At 42.3% G+C, this 20,859-nt stretch overlaps 2 protein-coding genes across 31 annotated transcripts in view; one reads left to right on the forward strand and one right to left on the reverse strand.

Annotated features, from left to right (window-relative positions):
• The window catches only part of LOC109632577 (centrosomal protein of 128 kDa), a 62,663-nt gene extending 60,322 nt beyond the window's left edge, over nt 1-2,341 (forward strand). For 7 of the 14 annotated variants that reach the window (XR_011239258.1, XR_011239245.1, XR_011239248.1 and 4 more), the window contains one exon: nt 489-2,341. The gene's annotated coding sequence lies outside the window, so the exon portion shown is untranslated. The remainder of the gene's footprint in view (nt 1-488) is intronic. The other 7 variants (XR_011239255.1, XR_011239253.1, XR_011239254.1 and 4 more) reach the window with 7 other exon arrangements.
• Nucleotides 1-20,859, reverse strand: part of nrxn3b (neurexin 3b) — a 269,160-nt gene that overhangs the window by 7,276 nt on the left and 241,025 nt on the right. For all 17 annotated transcript variants that reach the window (XR_011239244.1, XR_011239243.1, XM_069514505.1 and 14 more), the window contains one exon: nt 5,416-5,494. Coding sequence is in view for 15 of the 17 variants with exons in the window: in XM_069514505.1 (XP_069370606.1) it covers nt 5,416-5,494 (79 nt within the window). In the remaining 2 variants the exon portion in view is untranslated. The remainder of the gene's footprint in view (nt 1-5,415; nt 5,495-20,859) is intronic.

Here is a 20,859-nt window from a genome sequence, read left to right on the forward strand (position 1 = left end):
ACAAACACTGCGGTTTCTAATGGGTTTGCTTAACCAGATTGCATTTGTTTTTCCAACACTGTCAAGATGGAAAGGGATTTTATTCTAAGCCTCTGCCTCCATGGCAAATAATCCTACACTCTGCTAGACCCACAGCCAGCTACACCCTCTTTTTTAGGCAAGAGTGCTTTTTGTGCCTTCTAGTCTTTGCTTCAATAAGAAACTCATCTAGAAAGATGAGAGTATGAAAGAAACTGAATTTTACAGCCAATACTCTTTTCATCCCATGATGTAAGAAAGATATTATCTGCTTCATGTCCATGTTGGCTTTTAAAGAGGAATTGAAGAAAATACAGTTACTACTAAATGGCTGATTGGGCGACTACCTCAGCAACTTAGAGGCTACAAATGCAGAAGTCTCAGAACAGCACTTTCTCTTCACTTATCCTCCTCTCCCTCTGTCTTTTCTCTCTCTTCCCTTTCCTGGCCTGATCCCCATGTCCATCCAGCGTTTGCTGAGGCTTCCGAATGGAGATGAATCCCGACGGTGTGTCAGGGATTTGACGGCGCTACACCACAAAAGCGGAAAGCCTGTGCACCAGCACCAACCGTGGATGAACTGAGTCAATGAGATTTCAACGTTGCAAATTGTGGGTGAGTCAGTGGTTTGAGGCCCTGAAATCCTATTGTAGCAGCTTGCATTGTGCCAGGAGACCTGCTGTAGCAGATTCATTCACCTCTACCCACTACAGGTAGGGAGCTGATTACTAGAGAGCCAGCAGCACGCAGATTCTCACTGTGGACACAGTTAAAGGGACATGCCAGGGATTATATTGGTGCACTCCGCAAAGGCTGAGCATTCTAGAAACATGCACCTTAAAAAGCTGAGCACTTTACCTGGCACTTAAATTATCTTATCTTGCCTGTGCACACAACTGCCAACAGAGGAGAATTTCTCACTGATGGACAGTAGCATCCCGTCCCATTTTCAACTCCAGGGAGCAAAGAGGTCTTTCCTGTAAGGACACATAAACCACCTCTGGCTGGAAAAAGAGCCCTCTTCCGGGGTGTCCTGAAGCCACAGCACACTGCATATAGCTCTTAATCCGTCATCATGTGGCTGGGGGCAGTCTGGCGCATGAAATTGGCATCTCCGGCAGGCGTGGCGACTTGCCCCTGTCAGCTGGTCGATTTGCTGTACAGCCATTAGGCTGCACCTCTGCATCCAGCGGACATGTGTCAGCTGAATAACCTTTAAACTGATCTGAGGCCTTTGCTGAACTGACAGCTGGCCCAATGGGGCTTGACGGAAGCCATCGCTGATGCCACAAGGATCAGTGATCCATTCCAAAACTTGATTCTCCACCCTACACGTGGCTCTTCTTCTATACAGCAATGAAGAAGTTCAACAATATCACATCCCTGCTCCTCGCCTAAGATTATTTGAGCTTCTGACTCTCCTCTGTATCCACCAAGGCCAATAAGATGACAAGACAACTGTAAATATGTTTCAGATGTGTTCCACGTCACCAAAGGATGTTCAGGTAAGGACTTTTTTTTTTTTCTATATGCAATCATGCTACAATCTATGACCATGACAAGTGCAACAGTTACCCTGTTTGGTTTGTTTCCTCTACAACAATGACAGTGTTTGTTGTTTGTTCAAACCCACTGAAACATCCCACCTGTGTGTTTATGCTCAGTGGCAATACAGGAAGATGTCTGACGTTTTTTATCAAATGGCAAAAAGTACTGTGTCCCAACAGTCAGCGTTTATTCCCTTTATCGATGACTTCAACCTTCACTCATCTTTCAACCTGATACTGTGCAGTTTATAATGGAGCCACTGCAATAAACCTTTCCAAGTGTGAGTAATAACAGTTATGGCTCCATTCCATTTATGTGTTTTAAATCTTAGGGATTGTGCGAGTGCCTCTCTGACACAATTTACTGGCACCACAATAGTAAGTGGGACAAAGTCATCAATAATGTTATTAATAACTTCTGTGCTTTTCTTTGCCAACAGGTCAACATGTCTGCTGTGACAAAGCTCTATCACTCTGCATCTGTGCATTTTAAACGTTGGTTTGTCCTATTTTACGTTTGTACGCGTGCTTGAAATGAACTTGAAGCTAATTATTTTCATTTGGTCTAACTAATGTTGATGTCTTATGGGGATTTTAGTAATTCGTAGAAGCTGTATGTACAAATCAAACAGTCTCATTTGTACTTGTGGATTTATCAAAATCATTTGCATCAATTACAGCAACATAATTACAAATCAATCGCAAAATGTCTCTGATTACATGGTAATGACAAGCTGCATCACTGTTAATCACCATTAAATTAAATCAGAAATCGACTTGGTATTTGCCGTTCTCTCTAAATCTCTAATGTTTCATCACTCCCTTCCAGGTTGTAGTTTTTAGAAGCTGGTGCAATTTGGTGTATAGTTTGTTCTTATTCAGGGGCTTGAACAATGAGTCACTGCATGCTGTTTATTTGCTCTCTTGTGGAACTCACATGGGATAAAGGGAAAAGGTAAGGTTTAACAGTGTTATTAAACATACAGACAACACAAACACGAGACGACCACGCACAGCGGACAAGACAGGCAGACGCAGACGGAGCACAGACAGAGACAGCAGGCACGAGCACAAACACAAGACGCCTCTGAGAGAAGAGGAGCTGCTGCGCGGCTACTGCGGCGGTGCAGGCCCGCCGCAGTAGCCCCGTACACACACAGACATGTAGTAGAAGCCAGCTGGGGGTTAGCCTGACACTTATGGGTGGAGAAGATGCAGCACACAAAATGGATGCCAATCATATCCATGCAGAAGCAGGGGGGTGGGGGGAGAGGACACTTATAGTCTATAGCTACGGTACAGTCCAGTACAGTGTGCATGCCACAAATGCCTTCTACTTGGAGCAACAGATAGAATAGAAAAACAGATATACTTTGTGGCAATAAAAGTCTTTTTATGCCATCTGCATTCAAACAGACATGTATATGCAGAAAGGCTAAAAGAAAGAAGGTGGGTGAGTCAGGATGGAGGGAGGAGGGGAGGGGATTAACGCTTGGGAGGGGGAGACAGGGAGTCATTCTTTCACACACAACTTTCTTGAGACAGAATGGGGTTGCCTGCACAAGGCCAAAAAAAGGGTGATGGCAAGAAAAGATTTTGTTGCCGTTCATTTCCCTATGTTGTATCGAAAATGGGGGGAGGATGTTTCTTTAGAAGCCATAAGGCACGAAATAATAAAAATAAACACAAACTTAGATGAGGAGGAGAACTTTGAATTTTCCAACCACCAAAAGTTCATGCGGCACAAGATGAGGCAAAAAACGGGAGGAGCGGCTCTATCCTTGCTTGGAGGATGGACGACGGATGATGAGGAGGACGCCAAAGAAAAAAACGAAACAAAAAACAACCACAACAAAACTGGAAAATAAAATCACCCCCACTAAACCCCTCAACCCTCCCCAGCCCCAAAACGTAAAGCAAAATAAAATAAAAAGCTCAAATCGTAAGTGACCCAGCAGCTGGGTCCAAATCGATACAGAAGAGAGATGTTCACATGTGCATCACAGGAGAAAAAAAACAAACAAAATGCAACAGAAATGAAATCAACACCATGTCATGCAACTGTTCATACAAGTGGAAGCGGGGCAAGGAATGAGGATATGAATTTCTGTGTCAACATGGTGAAATGTACAGTATGTATGAGTGTGTATGACTACATATGTTGCCACTATATGAGGGGAGGGTACCATGTTCTCTCAGTAAAAAAACTTTTTGCATTACACCTTTACTTTTGAGAACACTTGGGTTTGAGCTTTCAACAGTCGGGACACGTAAAAACAAAACACATGAGCTGTAAGAAATTTGTCCATTTAATTTCAATAATCTCTGACTTAAAGAAGCAACTCGTGTTTACTAGATAAAGCACCTAAATACAGCACAAGGCCGCCGAGAAAATGGGTTTCTCCTCACATCAAAAAGCCATAAGCACGAGGGCCTGACTGTGTGGTCATGATTTCAAAGAAACAAATGCTATAACAGTATGCTAAGGACTCAAGGTAAATGAGTTCCTTTCACAGATTGTAGGAAAATTGTAAAATTACGAGCAGAGTATCTCAATTACACGGAAAGACCTCATTTCTGAGATAAATAAATAAGCGCTTGATTATCTGTTATGTTCCCTGAGCACACGTACCAAAGTGAAAGAGCAACGCATTGTTCTTACTTCTTATTAGTTTGGTCCAGCGCGGAGCCATATTTAGCCAGATTAACACAGCGTCAATTAGTCTGCTGTGATGGCATTTTGAAGGACAGTGGAGCAATCAAATAGCCTGAGCTGTTAATGATTTCCAGAGCGCCTTAGGGGAGACGCTTCTCACATACTGAGCCAGTGTCAGCGGAGCACACGCTCCTGGTTCCCTCCATTAGGATCCATGCCAACTCCTCCAGGGTAGAGGGGTGATTGACAGATGCTTGTTCGCAAGTCGTCCAAACCCAAGTTGCCTCAAAACATCCACTCGTTTTAAATCTGCGGCTTAATTTACAGCTCTGTTTTTATTTTCAAACTCCACTGAGTGGATGTCCTATCACTTTGATTTAAATCCAAAGTGATGTGTGTGTCTGTGTATGTGTGTGTGTGTGTAGAGGGAGGAGGGAAGAGAGACGATGCGCACAGAAATTCGAGGATATCTGTTCTCTATTAGAATGTTTCAGGTAAGGCAAGCCTCCGACGAAGGAAACAGAGGTACAAACAAGAGAAGAAGAAGAAGGGAGGAAGAGGCTCTGTTGCAGTTAGTCTGCTACATATCACAGTATCTATGCTGAAAGCATCTTTGTTCTCGAAAGAATCTCAAAATGTATCCTCTGTCAAGAGAGACGCACACACACGCACAGCAAGAGGAAATCAACCATGTACAGAGCAGATACATTTTGAAGCATCAGTTCGGGCGACATGCGGATTGATACTAATTTCGTACTTTGTTGAGGAAAGTTTTGCTCTCGACCGAATGCTGAGAGAACAAAATTAGTATCAATGCTGCGTCATGTCTGCAACCAGTGGCCCCATAGCTAAGTGTAACTTGATTTACAGATGAAAGGTGTTTGAAGCTTTTACAGTGGCTGACGATTAGATGTATGCATTTACTTATTTACAGCTAAAGTTGTGACTTCGGGTAGAGGGCATGCTGAGCATATAGACACTCAATTCTTAAAGAGTCCTTTAAGCTTTAGATTTACAGTGAGAACCCTTTGCACTAGTGAATATTACTCATTACTTGTGGGCTTTTTTTTTTGAAGTTACACTTGAAGCTCCCATGGGACATGATGCTAAGAGGAGACTCTCCTCGGTAGCAAATCAAAGAAAGATAAGGAGAAATAGACCAGGTTCAGAGCAAGCACAACACACCCATCCCACCTGCATGTCCGGAGTCACACTCCTCCAGGTCCTCGTCATCGCTGGAGCACTCCGCTGACGAAACAATGTCATCTGTCGTCTGCGGAGAAAGAGACACATCCACACATACACATCCACACATACACACACACACACACACACACACACACACAGGAAAATTGGGTTAGGTCCTGGGCAGTATAGTCAGTCCTCAACTTGCACACAGCCATTCCAGTCAAGGATATCTCTCCACACACAGACCTCTCCGCCTGTCCTTCGGCTTCCATATATCACTTGGAGTCAATCATATTTCACAGTGTTTATCATTCTTCACTTTATGTGCTTTCCACCTCCACAGATAATTGTTTTCCTTCACCCTCCGCACTCTGCCTCCGATTATTTATCGCCCGTCTCCTCCTCCGTCGTCCACAATCAATGGCCCCACCAAGCCCTCGCAGATCAACACCGTCCCGGCTTCTGATTTGTGCTAAAGGGTGCAGAGGGAGGGTGGGATGGGGTGGCAGACTTGCTAGCTACAGCCGAACCAGCGATGGATTATCTGCACCCTCCAGTTCCCACTGTTCTGATTTATCCGGCCCACCTCCCCCTTCCCCCCTTTTTTCGGGTCGACCCATGGAGGACAGAAGGTGGGGGGAGGTTGTATTTCAGCAGGGGTGCGCCGGGCAGCCGGCGTTTATTAGAATGAATCAGCGGGGCGATAAAATAAGCCCTGTCACCAAGCAGGGTTATGAAATCAGAGTGCTGATTGAGTTTTCCAGTCCTGGCCGAGGGTGTGGGGCTCTAAATATCATTGAGTTTGACAGACTAATGAAACGCGCCCCCATGCTTGTGGTGCTGTTCTCAACAGGGCCCAGAGAAAGCTGTCCACCAATACTGCTTGCACACACACACACACACACACACACAGAAACACACATGGGCTTGCTGATGTTCATTTCTACGAATCGTCACAGTGAAAGTTGATTTTCCAAAGCATCCTCTTAATGCATCCTATGACTATGCATAAGCTGTGCTACATTCTGCATCAGATCATCTGATGTGTTGATGTGTGATGTTGCTGGTGTCTGTAATGCACCACATTATGTACTGTACTTCAGCATGAGGAGGCAAAACCAGAGCAGGAGGGGAGGCTGTGAACTAAATTGCTGTAAAATACAGCCCCTTGGTGAAAATGACATTATTTATTGAAGCCACATTACGGGCGTAAAAGTCTTGGTTATTGCTGAAAGAGGGTTATTGCTTGTTACTATGATAGCGGCAAATGTGGGAGGCAGGGAAACAGAGAGAAAGAGAGAAATGAGAAGCCCAAAGCCACACGTCTGTTCCAGCAATTCCATCGTGACACCATCGTGCCATAACCCAGGACCAAACACCGCCTTTCTCTGCAGCTGATGCCGACTTCATCTCGACACAAAGGAAATGTTGTCACTGCGGCGGCTTCACGAAGCCTCACACACTGATCTACATGTGTATGTCTCTGATTATCTGCGTAGCCCGGTTTCTTTTCTTGACATTAAGGCTGCAACAACACGAGGTTACACCAAGTGTGAAGAGAGAGAGATATCAGACGGCGTCTTGTTCTATCATCTAAGGGGCACTGTGATGAATTTGCAATTTCATTTATTTTTTATGCATAAAAAGAAAATAAAATCCCTTCAATAAACCATGAAATGCTGTAATGAGTTGTGTTTATTTCATGGAGGAAATTTTGCTCATGTCGAATCAGACACTTAAAATTAGCTTCTTTTTTTTTTACACGTATTCCCTTTGCGGTGCCGTGTAAGAGGAGAAAACACTTTTCATCACCAGACTGTCAGTCTTACTAAATTTTCAGATGCTTGCAGCAGCACTGCAGCAATTTGCGATTATGAGAACTTTTATTGGGGTAGTTGTCACTAAGCTACACAGCCTCATCAAATGAGCTCAGATAATTCTACTACAACACCCATCGTATTTCCATGTGTGAATCTAGAGCTGTAAATGAATGCACCTGCTATTATATTGATTATAAAGGGAGTAGAAACGTGGCAGTGCAACGTGGCGGCCACCGTGGAAGTGGACTCACTTCATTACACTTAACTCACACATATGTGTTGCATTAGCACAGTATCGTGGATGTGTCCGACGCTTGGTGCCAGCCAATCGTCACAACAACGACAATCACAGTTTCATGCTTGGGACTCACAACGTAGCTGGTGTTCATACAAGTTCACAGGAAATACAATCCACGACCAGATGAACCCACATTAGGTTCACCTGCTGTCTCTTTCGTAATTGGATTGGCTAACGTCTGCATTTTTGGCCCAATTGGCTGGTGCTACCGTTGCTGAATGAAAAGTTATGCAATGCAACAGAACCACGATGCAGTTCAGCAATGCATGACGTCACCCCATTCAAAGTGAATGGGAAGCTTTTCGGTTGAAGCCTCTGACGAGTGCTTGTGAGACAGGATCATTCAAAGGTAATGGAAACACAATAGATACATTTGATTACACACTAATACAAACATAATTAAGAATATTATATTCCATTTTAGACAATCCATGACCCTAAAGTCTGAACACACAAATTCCAAGTTTTCAAATTACTTAATTACATGATTTTCTTTTCATGTACCCAATAAGACCTTGCAGAACTCCAAATTTTCCCATCTGAAAAATTGCTTTAATAGTTGTACGAGGATTGACATTACTGTAACTAGGCCATAGAAACTAATCAAACAACCTGGCATTTCTGCCATGAGATGAGCCTGAAATGTTTATCATCTCTGCGCTCTCTTGAATTGTATGTGCACCAAGGCCACAGCCGTGCGCGGCACTGCAGAGCTCTTGCAACAAGAGTCATCGAACATTTCATCTTGGAGTCTATCCACATTAAATGGGAATACTGACAGCCTCAGCTCGGGTATTGTAACGGTTGCATTTCAATGGTAAGAGGACCATCCTTTCAATATATTCACTTTATCATTTCATTGACAATCATCTACAGACAGTAAGAGACCCACTCTCATCTCAAGCAACTTTGATTCCACTCAGAGAAATTGAAGTGAGCTTTTTGAAGTGTGATGTTTGACATTTGTAGATTCACAAGACACACGCCTGATTCATTTTCATAAACACATGATGCATCTCTGCGCCCTCGCAATGCTTTAGACTGAAGTGCTTCTCACAAGGGGGCTTAGGGTGCCATTTTTCCGCATTCGGGCTAATGCAGAAGCAATGAAGTGACACGCACGGCTCACAGTCTTCTCTCAGTCGACCAGAGACGTCGATAATAACATATGGCATGAGGCTAGATGTTGTAAATGCAAAGGGAGCTCATGGAGCGGAAAAGGCATAGGCTGCATTTGTGCAGTGATGGGAGCCTGCAGCGGGGTATAGCATAATGATGCGGTTGGCCAGCGGGACTACAAAAACTGATTTCACAGCTGGGGAAATCCAATTCTCTGTCTAAATCTCCATAACATAGAGTGGGATATATTTTGGCAGCAAAGTGATTTCTTCTTTAGTGTAATTATTCTCAACAAACATTCCCATCCCATCATTTTAAGAGTCTGGGTGGTGGGATTTACAGGCCAGTTTGTTGTGTATGTGTGTTTCAGAACTTTTGATATGTGGTCATGCATTTTCCACTTTCTGTGTGTGAGGAATGTGCATCATACAGAATGATTTCATTCCATTAAAACTCACAGGCTATGTGCATCATGCCCGATTATCCTGATTACCCTGCGTTCAAGAGATGCTCAAATTCCTATCTCCACAAACAAACAGCACGACCAGATCAATAGCAAAGCTTCATTAAAACAGCATTTACTTCTGACCGCTTCAACTGAAAGGATCACACTGGCGATCGATAAGGATAGACAGCTTCCTTGAGAGACAAGTTTCAAAAACACACAGCTTTATTTCTGTGCCGCCACTGATGGCGTCAGCACAGAGAAAAACGTCTGAAGATGCCCGGCTGCCTCTGTCTCGACAAAGCTTCTGCTCTCTTGTATTAATCAGGGGATTGTGTGCTGACGACTGGGAATCAGCCAGCAGCGACACAGAGAGTGTTCACAGGCAAAGCTGCAATTATCTCAACACGTGAATGAATGCTACATCACTGCTCGGTCCTGACCTCAGAGAGAAGAAGCTGCAGGACTGATTAACAATAAACTGGACACAGCAGAAACAATATTTGTTTCATTTAAAAACTATTTCACCTGTCCACAGGAGATTTTTTATTTTGCTGATGCAGCAGCGTGGAATGAAAGCTTTGCCAATAAATGTGAGAGCTGAATTAAGTGTGTATTTCTATTTTAGACTTATAGTTTGTGTACTTTTCAGTACATGTAGTTTTACTTGAGTAAAGAAGTTCAGTCAGTACTTATACTTTTACTTGAGTCGTGTTTTAACACATGTATCTGTACTTCTGCTTGAGTAAAGAATGTGTGGACCTTTGCCACCTCTGTTCCTTAGCCAAGTCGGACTGAGACAAATCAAGTGTTTATCTCACAAAATTACAGTTTTTCAGTAGGAAAGTCTTTGTGTCATCCTCCCTTCACTACAACTCAGTAAGGAAACACTGTTTATCAGTTTATCAGCAGCAGCACAGGCTGCCACACTCTGCTGCATCAAGCAGATAAACACACCCGCATTTAGACAGATAACTTCCACAGCCAAATGGAATCCACTATTCAGAACAGCCGAACCACAGCACAGTCCACCTGACTCAACCAGGAAGTAGAACAAAAAATCCAGACATTTATAATTATTTTTACATGGCCTCGATTTGATAAGCAAGATTAGATAAAAAGTACTGGACGGATCAGCATGAAACTTGGCAGAAGGGTGGGTTATGGGTCATGAAAGAACCCATTAACTGTGGTGTGGATCTGGACGACAAATGTTTTTTTCACTCTCTTCGATATCGGGAATAATTCAGGCATATTTAAGAGAGCCCTGTGATACACTAGCTACCTGTCATGTACCCTGCCTCTTGCCCAATGTCAACTGGAATTGGTTGTAGCTCCCTATGGGCCCCTTAAAGAGGATTAGTGGTATAAATAATGACTGAATGGATGGATGATTAGAGGACTGATATTTATCTTTGCAATTTGGTCCAGATCCAAAGAAAAATCTGGATCTAGTAAATATAAATGTGGTTTCAAAAAAGGGAAAGTATGTGTTCTACTGCAATTCGAGTACTAATAATCTTAGTAACAACAATTATTAAAGAGGATCGTAATGTAATTGTGTGCTGATGGCCATCGTCTAAAGATCATACAGATGAAACAGTGAATGTTTCAACTCGGAGTAGCCCTCTTCAAATACATGGTTGATAACAGGAGCAGCTGCTACACTGACGGCTCTGGCTGCGGCTGAATATTCAGCCGAGCCTGACAGTGATTTGATCGGTCACATCAAAGCAACAGCTTGTGCTTGGCAGGCGAAAAGAAAAGACATAATGTACTCGACCACTGTCTACTTTTCCCCTGGGTCAGTGAGTAAAGGCTAAAACACAGACATGGACCCCCGGGTTAAAAACATGACATGAAATATGAGCACCAACAGTGCTGCGTCTTCCAGAGGCGAGGGGGGAATCACATGCTTAAGTACAGTACAGTGAGTCAAATCATCGGGGAGGGCACGGGAGGTTGGTCTGAACACACCACGGTCTTATCATAACAAATGACCTTCACATGTTTCTGTGCCCTGAGGGTGAAGGAAACACTGACGCCTGTTGAGAATAAGGGAAGAGACACGGCACTATAGATCCACATTAAAGCCCTGCTATCAAACCCAATTTGGTTTATTTATAACGTCAGAGTGCCCAATGCCTAAAGCTGCTTTTTCTCAAACTGATGGCAATAAACCCTTAACAAATCAATTTTCCTCAAGCGCCTCATCCTGGCACTCGGTTGCTATGGATATCCAACGTGACTGTATGTTCAGAGATCAAAGTGACGACGTGCGAGTAAGGGCAAATCAAAAAAACACAATTCAAAGCAAACTCTTCCTCCCCAAGGCGCTCCTTGGTCACCTTGGAAATGTTCTTACATGTTCAAACAGGGATACGTGTGGGAGACTATTTGTCAGGTTGAGGAAACGACAGATATCAGAGGTCAGATCGACTCCCACTCCCATTTCCTCTCTCTCGCTATCTAACTAGTTCCCACTCCTCCACTCCGACGGGCCCTCGTACCAAAATAAGATAGTCATCTCCAATGGCGGAAGCTTCAGATTTCTATTGAAAGCTGTCTGATGTGCGTGTTATCATGTCTGATCTGGGCTTTGACAGGCCGACAAGGGAGAGGCTTGTATTACAAGGGGAATCAATGGCGCTCGGCCATATCCCTATCAATACTCTGCCACAACTCTTTTCACTCATGCTCCGAGCTCTGTGAAAGATAAGTAGCTTCATCAGAAAAAGAAAATATAGGGGTGGGGGTTGGTGGCAGGGAGCTCATGTTAAAAATAAAACACACAGAGGTGAGTCTAATAAAACATTTGATCACAATGTTTAATTTCCAATGGTAATGACAGTGTTTAAAGCAAACATGAGCAGTGCAAAGAGGCTGTTAACCTTCCCCTTCAATAAAGTGGGTAATTTACAATGAAATGAGCACCAGAATCAACTTGTAGGGCCTAAGCCACACGCTAAATGATTTCCAAGATCAAATATTGATATTTCAAATGAGCACCCTCGGTGGGCCTTTCTTAGTGGCCTGCTGTAGTCAGCACTTTTTGTCCTTCTCAGGTTTATGGAGAAATTAGAAAAGGGCGGGAGAAGTGGGTGTGGAGAGTGAGAAGGAAAACAGCTGGAAAAGGGGAAAAAAAAAAAAAAAATGCATTCAATTTGTTCACCATCACCGCGTGTTGGTTTCAGCAGAATGGGTTGTGTGCCAGTATTTCTCTTTTTCTCAAGGACCTGCCTTTGCACAGAGAGCACTGAGGGTTGCTGGCTCACAGCAAACTCTAATTGCCCTGAGGCCATAGGCAGCCACTTTCAAACAGGGTCATTCATCTTCCCATGGAAAAGGAAATGGTCTTTGGCCCTGATCCTTAATCACCCCCCTGCCGCAGAGTACAAGGTCATCAGGGAAGCTCTGTGACAAACACACACACTCGTACTGTACACGTATGTACACACATAAAGACGGAATAGCCGAAAGATTGAGGGAGTTTATGGTGTGAGCAAATGGGGAGAGGCAGGAAAAGGGGGACATGCGAGGTGAGCGGACGAGAGAGGGAAGGAAATTTCTGCTCTCTATGCAAACCCATGACGTCCTCAGGTGAAATTGGAGCAGCGATTGCAGCTCTGAGTTATGGTTTGTGTTACCGTTTGCGGTTCTCCCTTCCAGAGGAAGTGAGGAATTTGTGTGGATGTGGTCGTGAGCATTGCTGAGAGCTGTGACCAAAGCGGATGCAGACAGAAGATGAAAGCACCAGGGGAGGCAGAGGAGGGTGGGAAGTCGGGACAGGACATGATTGGAAAGGGCTCCATTTTAGTGAGGATGACAAGACACTGGCTGAGACTTGTCCTCTACGTGAAAAAAAAAGGCATAGGTGTTGGTTTATGTTATTGCCAGTGGGAATACCCGACTCCTACACCAAAAATAAACCTTGTGCAAAAACCAGAGCCTACAAGAACGTATGATTTAGGATGTTAGAGGTTCAAAATGTTTTTATTTTATTTTAACCACAACCTAATCTGGATCCTCCAGAGTGACCCTAATGAGTAGTTAGACTTTGGAGCAGGTGGCTGAAAGAGAAAGATGCATCGTCGCTCCAGTTGATCTGATCTAACACTAACCACACCCAGTTTGATAGCAAATCAATGTACATTTAGCCCGGACTGTGTGCTGGTGCACATGAGTGCTTGAGCCCTGGAGCAGGATCGGGGTCTAAGAAATCAGGTAACTGTATTCATGCTAAACGTCCAGCATGAAGCAAAATTATTATACTGTGATTACTTGAGTAAATGAGGATTCTTTTTCTAAATTTACTTTTATAAACCAGGTGAGAATGGTTTCTGTCAGGCTAATTTTCAGCTAAGTGTCACAATGTACTTGCCAGACAACCTTTTAGTCTTTCATTTCTGTTCAGAACACTTTTAGCAGCGATCACAATGTGACTTATGATGGACTTATTGCATTTTAGATAGTAGATTCTTCTAAATTCTTCACTGTAAGCAAACTACTTAATTTTAAACCTATTTAATACTTAATACATCATGCATGTCTCTTCCTTACCTAAACCAGTTTTTCATTACCACTCCGATTAATCTGAAAATTAACATTTTGATTATTTATTTAACTGTTAAAAACGTCTTAATTTTTGATACAATTAAATACATTGTTTTATCCAACAAATTATCCAAACTTAGATATTCACTCTGCTGTCACAGGCAACTGAAAAGAAAATGCATAACAAAATATATACAAATGTATTCTTAGATGCCAGAACAAGTGCATTTTCTAATTATAAAACTAAATCCCGAAATTGTTGCCAATTAATTTTCTGGATTTTAGGTCCACATTTCTCTCACTGGGCCAACATCCAAGCTGTTATGATCACACAGAGAGCTCTGCACCGAGCTGAGTTATCAGAGCAGCAAGGAGTGACACATCTGGACCTGAATCTGATTCTCACCTTTTGATTTAATAAGGTGCTGCCACATGTTCTCTCTTTTTAAAATGAGTTTCTCAGAGTGTTTAATATATTCTGCTCTGTGGTGGAGAACCCCATCCGTCTTGTTTAACATCTCTGTCTTCATTGTGAATGTGAATCTGGATGTCATGTTATCTTGGTGTTAGAGTCATGATACATATTTTAACGAGGCTGAAGTTTTATTTGTTGAACGGTTAAAATCTGGATCTGTTTGTAAAACTCACCTAATCCAGGCTTTTCACAATAAAGTGCACTTTTCTTTGCCTCCAAACCAAAACCCAAATTAATTCAATAGCCTCATGCAAATGAAACAATGTTGTTCTAATTGTATCTTGTTATAACAAAGCATCATCCACAGTCTGAATGGAGGCTGATTCACTACATTTAAGAAGGCTTGTGTCTGTGCTGTTGTTTGTGACGTGCTTTTGAGACCATGGATTTTATAAATACACCTCAGTTGACCTCACTAATTGGGGCAATTAAATCAATAAGTAAGACGATATGTTCAATTGGAGAGTGATTGGCTTTATGTTGAGATTGTGTGAAGTCTGAAACAAGTAGCTGAAACTGGACCCTGTACCCATTCAATCCATTTCAACATTGCTGTAGTTCTCACAGTCAAAGGCTATTATGACTTCAAGGCTGTAATACCAAATCAATGTAGGCATTATGTAATGGCCGATGCTGGCAGCTTTACGTCTCCCAAATTAGACAGAGGTCCCGTTTGGGTTCCATTCCTTAATGAGCACAATCCAAATTAAGCATTCGATTTAGTCTCTTTCTAGAAGATGAAAGTTGAAACGTAATCACCAACCAACAGAGAAATTATTTAACATACACCATACGTCTGAGCCCTCCCACAGTACTGTGCGTGCATACACATGTAAGGATGACTACCTGTGGATGCACACAGACTCACGGCCCGTTGCAATTATTCCTCACTCGTTGCTATTAAGAGCAACAGGCTTCATTGTAGTTTGCACCAACTCTCTGTGGACACAAAGGAGAAACATCACTTGGCCTTGCTAACAGCTCAGCTGAGCAATGAAACAGAAGACATTATTGCTGTGGAACATCAAAGGCTGCGTCTGTGTGATTTATATTTAATTAAATCCTATTGACTCTGAAAGACACATGGTGAAATCTGTGCACACAGATACAGTAATGCACATATGGATCCACGAATATCCTCACACAGTCTCTCTCTGTTTCTCCTCCAAGCACAGACATAAATTCACACACTCAGACTGCATATCATAGGCTGGCAGCAAATATATTCACACTATAGCAGTGCATGGAGATACATTGCTGCCACTGTAGAATAAGTCACCAGCTGTGAGCCCAGCCTCAAATGTTTATTATCATAGACCACGCACAGCTTGGGGGGGTCTTGTTGGTGTGTCAGTGTGCAAATAGAGATTTGTTGTGTAGACAGTTGGATGAATATCAATGCTATGTCTGTGCTGGGTTCAATATCTCTGTGATGCAAGCTAGCATCTCTCAGAAGTAAATGGATAAAATAAAGTAAAAATAGAAATATATCTATCCCCATCTCAAAAAAAAGCGAATTCGCATGTTCTTAGCTATTGAGCGAGTGACCACCACATGCAATAATGAGATATCTTCAAGTCTTATTTATCAGATCAATTCCAATTTATACAAATTATTGATGGGTCATCTGTGTACACCAAAGTTAATCACTGGGTTCCTCTGGGTTCTGTGCTTGGCCTAATTCAATTTAACTTATATATGATTCTATAAGGAAACATTATCAGGAAACATTGTTAATCGCTTGATACCCAGTTATATATATGTAAATATATATATCTTCATAGAACCATGCAAAATAATCAGCTAACTAAACTTCAAGTGTGTTTTAGGAACATAAAACCTGGATGACCCACAATGTTCTAGTAGTTGGTCCTAAACACTTCAGAGGTACATTATCTAATGATATATCGACTCTGTATGTATTTGTGTTAGACACTGTCTTTTCTCATGAATCATTGATTTATCGATTGAACCTCTACAATGTTATTAGGACCATTATGCAAATGAAGTCTGCTTTATTAAATCACAGTGTCTATCAAACTATGTCTGTCTGACACAGAGGCAAAATTTTCATATTAATATTAATGTTCTCATGCAACCTTAATAAGAACATTCCCCAAAACGTTGGAATATTCATGTTAAAGCATAAGAAGTAAACCAACCGATGAACAAGAAGAAACAACTGCTGATCCAGAAGTAAAAAAAGGTTTTCAACAAGAAGAAGAGTAACTTTGAGTGTTAAAGAAAAAGAAATGCTGGTAATAGAAGTTTAACTTTGGTAATAGTTTTGTTCCCAGAACCGTTGTGCTGGAAAAAAAGTTAATTAAACACCATCAAGAGTGTGGGATCTCACAGCAGCCCTAAATTGGCTTGGCAAAGGATTAAATAGCGACTGTTCCACTTTGATAATCCATGTAAGTCTACTGGCATGTGCTGGGGGATAGATGACATCTGTACAGAGAGGGGGGGAATATGCATTTGATATGTAAGGCCTGGAATAACATTTGAGATGTTTTTTTTAATCCAAAATTGCTCTGTTAAACTCAACGATATGCTGTATAATTAGAGGGCATTTTAATTCTCTTTAAAGCGATCTGTGGAAGTTATTTGCATTTAATAGTTTGCTGGGCTCTGGCTTTTCTTGAACACTTTCAGAGTTTCAGAGCTGGTGGTGTCACTTTGTTGCTTTCCTTGTAAGCTTTAGATTTTAGTTGTGTATCGTCTTGTAACCAGTCAGCCATCTCTGGAGGCAGCGCAGCATGAGGTGAGTCTGTGGACCACCCAGAGCATGTACTGATGTCCTGCCGATCGGCTCAGACACAGACTGAGCTGTGCGTGTGTGTGTGTGAGACTGATGTGTACTGTTTGCTTGCCCCTTTTGTGTGTGAGTGCCCCGTCGTGACAGTGGCGGCTGACAAGACAGCTGGTTTACGCACATGCACACGCACACACACACAGACACACACGAACACTCATTCCCAGAGGATCTATATAAGCTGTGTTGCGAGGCATGGGGGACATCCATTACAAAAACCCCCATGGTCCAAAAGCCCTGTAGCTAGCTGCTGGTTCTCACACACTGAGAGACAAACTGCCCCTGAGCATTCACATACACACACACACACGATGACAATCACAAACATGTTCACACAGAGAAGTATAATGGAAATAGCTTTATGTACATATTCTCTTGCACATGAAGTGACATGAAAAATTCATAAATAGAGTCACAATGTTGCACACACACTCCGGCGACAGAGAAGACGGATAATGCATGACAGTGCTGTAATGAGTTTGTCATGTCAATAGAAGGGGGAACTCTTTGGCAACAGTCACAGAATACTGATATAGTTCCTCTGTTCTGTTCTGACAGCGTGAGTGGATGTGGCTGCACCAGGGTTGACTGGTTTTTGATTGTGCATTTAAGCATGTGTGTGTGCAAATATATGCACTTTACGGTGGCTTGAATTGGTTGTCCACGTATGCAGATGTGGGAGACAAAGATTAAGAGATCCTGCTACCAACTGTGTGCATGGAAATGTGTGTGTGTCTGTGTATCCTCCTAATGAGCTACGCACAACAGCAGAGTTCCCATCAGTCTTTCGTCTGCTAATTGGTCGTACTGAGCAACTCGCGCACCTCCAGCATTCATCTCCCACAATTCACCGGGAGCTTGGGTGCCTAGCAGGGCAGCCAGAAAAAACAGGTAGGAGGAGGTAGAGTGATGAAGAAAGAAGCAGAGGGAAAGAATGAATAAAGAAAACATCCCATGGAATACCTGTCTACTAGTTTGACCTTTACATAATTACTGCCAGGTCTGGGCGCTGGTTGTGAGGGAAGGTGATCACAGAGACTAACTAACTGAAAAGAAAGAAACGACTGACAGCAGGAGGAGAAGAGGACCACATCTGCCTCTACACACACACACACACACACACACACACACACACACACACACACCTGTGCGCTCATGAACACACTCATCAAACATCATCGAGCAGACTACCACGTGGAGACACGCAGTGTGCTGCACAGCACCTACCTCGCTACAAGAGAGAATAAATCAGTGATTATCATATTTCCCCAGGCGTTAAGCAACATCCCTGACATGCTTTAGACAGGAAAAAACGAAAAGACAAGGCGAGGAAACAGTGAGAGAGAAAAAGAAGAGTGGGCATCATGGTATCTTAGTGTGCAAATCAATGTGTAGCAACTGTGTGAGAGGATCCTGGTTTATGACAAGATGCTGCATGCTGCTACGTCTCTTTTCTTTCCTTTAAAAGTCCTTCTTTTTTGTCAGAAATTGTTGCACGTTTAAAAATAAATACAGCCTTACAGTGTCACGTTTACACACCGAGTTTTCGGAACACGTTCGAATTGCTGTGTTTTTTGCATCCGTCAAAGTAGAGCTGTTAGAGCAGAAAATGAAACTCTCTTTGTTACTGATGGCTTCTCAGGTTTGGATGGACCCAGTGTTTTCTTTTTCAGGAAGTAAAAGGACCACAAAGTCCTCCTCACTGCTTGACTCCACTTTATCTCCTACTACAAATTTTCCAAACAAATAGAATAATAAAACGCATTGCACGCAGTGTGCAAAGTTTCTGTGTGTGACGATTTTTATTGGATCACACACACAAACACCTTAACTCTCCACTTCATGAAAAAATCATCGGAAATCACACTTTGCCCAAGAAGAATCTCTGTCGATTCAATGTAATATTATTGTCATCATGGAAAGTGTATCCAAGTGCGTATAGATAGCCATAATTTCCCGCCTCTCAGCAGAAAAAAAGGCCAATTAAACTACAAACAATTTACCTCTCATTTTCTTGTCTCCTGAGCACCAGGCCAGTTGAAAATGATGGACGCGTGCAATTTCTTTAACACGGCAGCCATGCAAATCACTTTCAGTGTCTCTCCCCCAGCTGTTTTTCCCAACGGTACTCTAGATTGCAGCCTCCCGTCCTAATTGTTCCCAAACATCTCAGGCCAGCAGCGCAAGTTAATTGAGAACGAGAGACGCTGATCTCCCATGAGAGCCTTGCATAAATGAGCATTCCCAAAATGACACATCAAGCCAGCGAGCTTTAAAATATGTTCTTTGGTTCAACCATAACACTGCAGAGCTGACGGGCTCAGATAGCCACTTAACAAGAGATACCTGTTTTGGTTTATTGTGATTTATTTCTCCCTGTGTCTAAATGAAGTCTGTGCTGTTACCATGAGTTAAATCCTTCAGACCTTTCAGTTTCGTCTGAACTAAAACAACAGGTGGGAAAGGTGCCTCCGACCATGGTCAGGATCAACAGACCAAAATTTTGTCTTACCAAAAGAGGTGCTCAGTGCAAATCAAACTCTTCCATGCTTTAGTTTGTTTGCAGTGTGAAAACACTTTATGACCTATTGCAGGAAGTTGAGACAACATTAAACAATAGAAGAAGAAAAAAAAGCGGAAGCCTTACTTGTCACTTAGAATTGCTTTCAGTCTTTACCTTTGAGGATAAAACATTTGAACGACCAGGACGTTACTTTGGCTCATTGAAACTGGTGTTGAGTGCTATGCCTGAACCACAATGCTTTTACAGTGGCAATTAATTCAAATAAATGAACCGGTGCTCTAATTTTCTTAATTTAAATGGATAGACTACAACACGCTAAATTGACAATACGCCAGACACTCGCCCATCTAGAAACCAATCAATGTTAAGTATAGGTAGACTCAGCCCACACGTGTTGACAACAGCTTGTTAGAATGTCAAAACGCTCCCTAAACTGCAATGTGAAACAACATCTTACAAAAATGTTACAAAGAAATGAACCTTTGTTTGGACTTTCAGGTGGGAAAACACCCCTATATAAAAACCTTGACTTGTTTAAATCTGTGGTTCCGACACAGTGTGGGGGTGTTCGGAGCTTGAAGGAGTCAGGAGATAAATCATATGTGAGAGCTGAAACTGAAAAACATAAATCTGCTGTTTATTCTCCATTGATTGAGCACCACCCTACTTTAACATAGTCAAATTCACGACGGACGCTAAGTGTCAACATTGATGCAGCAGAGCTCAACACTGCACACATTCTTCCTCCTCCTGTCAAATCAGGTTTTGACAAGGTTATGACAGGCTGACACCAGCATTACCCAAAATGCAACTTGACAGCTGAGGGTTCTGTGGAGGATTCAGGTATGTTGTGCTCGGAGCCGTCTGAAGTCTAGAAACCTCTATTCTCTCCAGCTCAATACCCCCCCTTTTATCTTTTAAAATCTTAGACTTGTTATATTCAGACCCAATGGACACTGACTCAAGTGACATCATTTTATGCAATTTATCCAATATTCAGCTACCTCTGGAGCCACAAAATGATTTATATAAGTTGATTTTATAGCAGTACTCCATGCGACTTATAAGTAAACCTTGATGTGTAAAATCTGTGGAGTTCCCCCTTAATAAGGAATCATCTCTCATCCTCCTTACTGGCCTTTCATGCTGCAAGACTACTAGTAGAATTTTAATGGGGTGTTGCATAACTTCCAAAATAATTATTTATCCATTTAAATTTCAACACAAACCACTTAACCAAAAACTGCAGCTCAAACAGCCAGCAGAGATCTGGTGGGGGTCCGTATGAGACTAAATGCCTTGATAAGTAAAGTTTATAGAATAATATTTATTCCATTGCTTTTTTTTATATACTGTTTATTGAGTGTGACATTAGTTTTGTGTATTTATTTGCCTAAGGA

This window comes from Paralichthys olivaceus, chromosome 19, assembly GCF_024713975.1.
Source record: "Paralichthys olivaceus isolate ysfri-2021 chromosome 19, ASM2471397v2, whole genome shotgun sequence".
In the NCBI taxonomy this organism is placed as follows: domain Eukaryota; kingdom Metazoa; phylum Chordata; class Actinopteri; order Pleuronectiformes; family Paralichthyidae; genus Paralichthys; species Paralichthys olivaceus.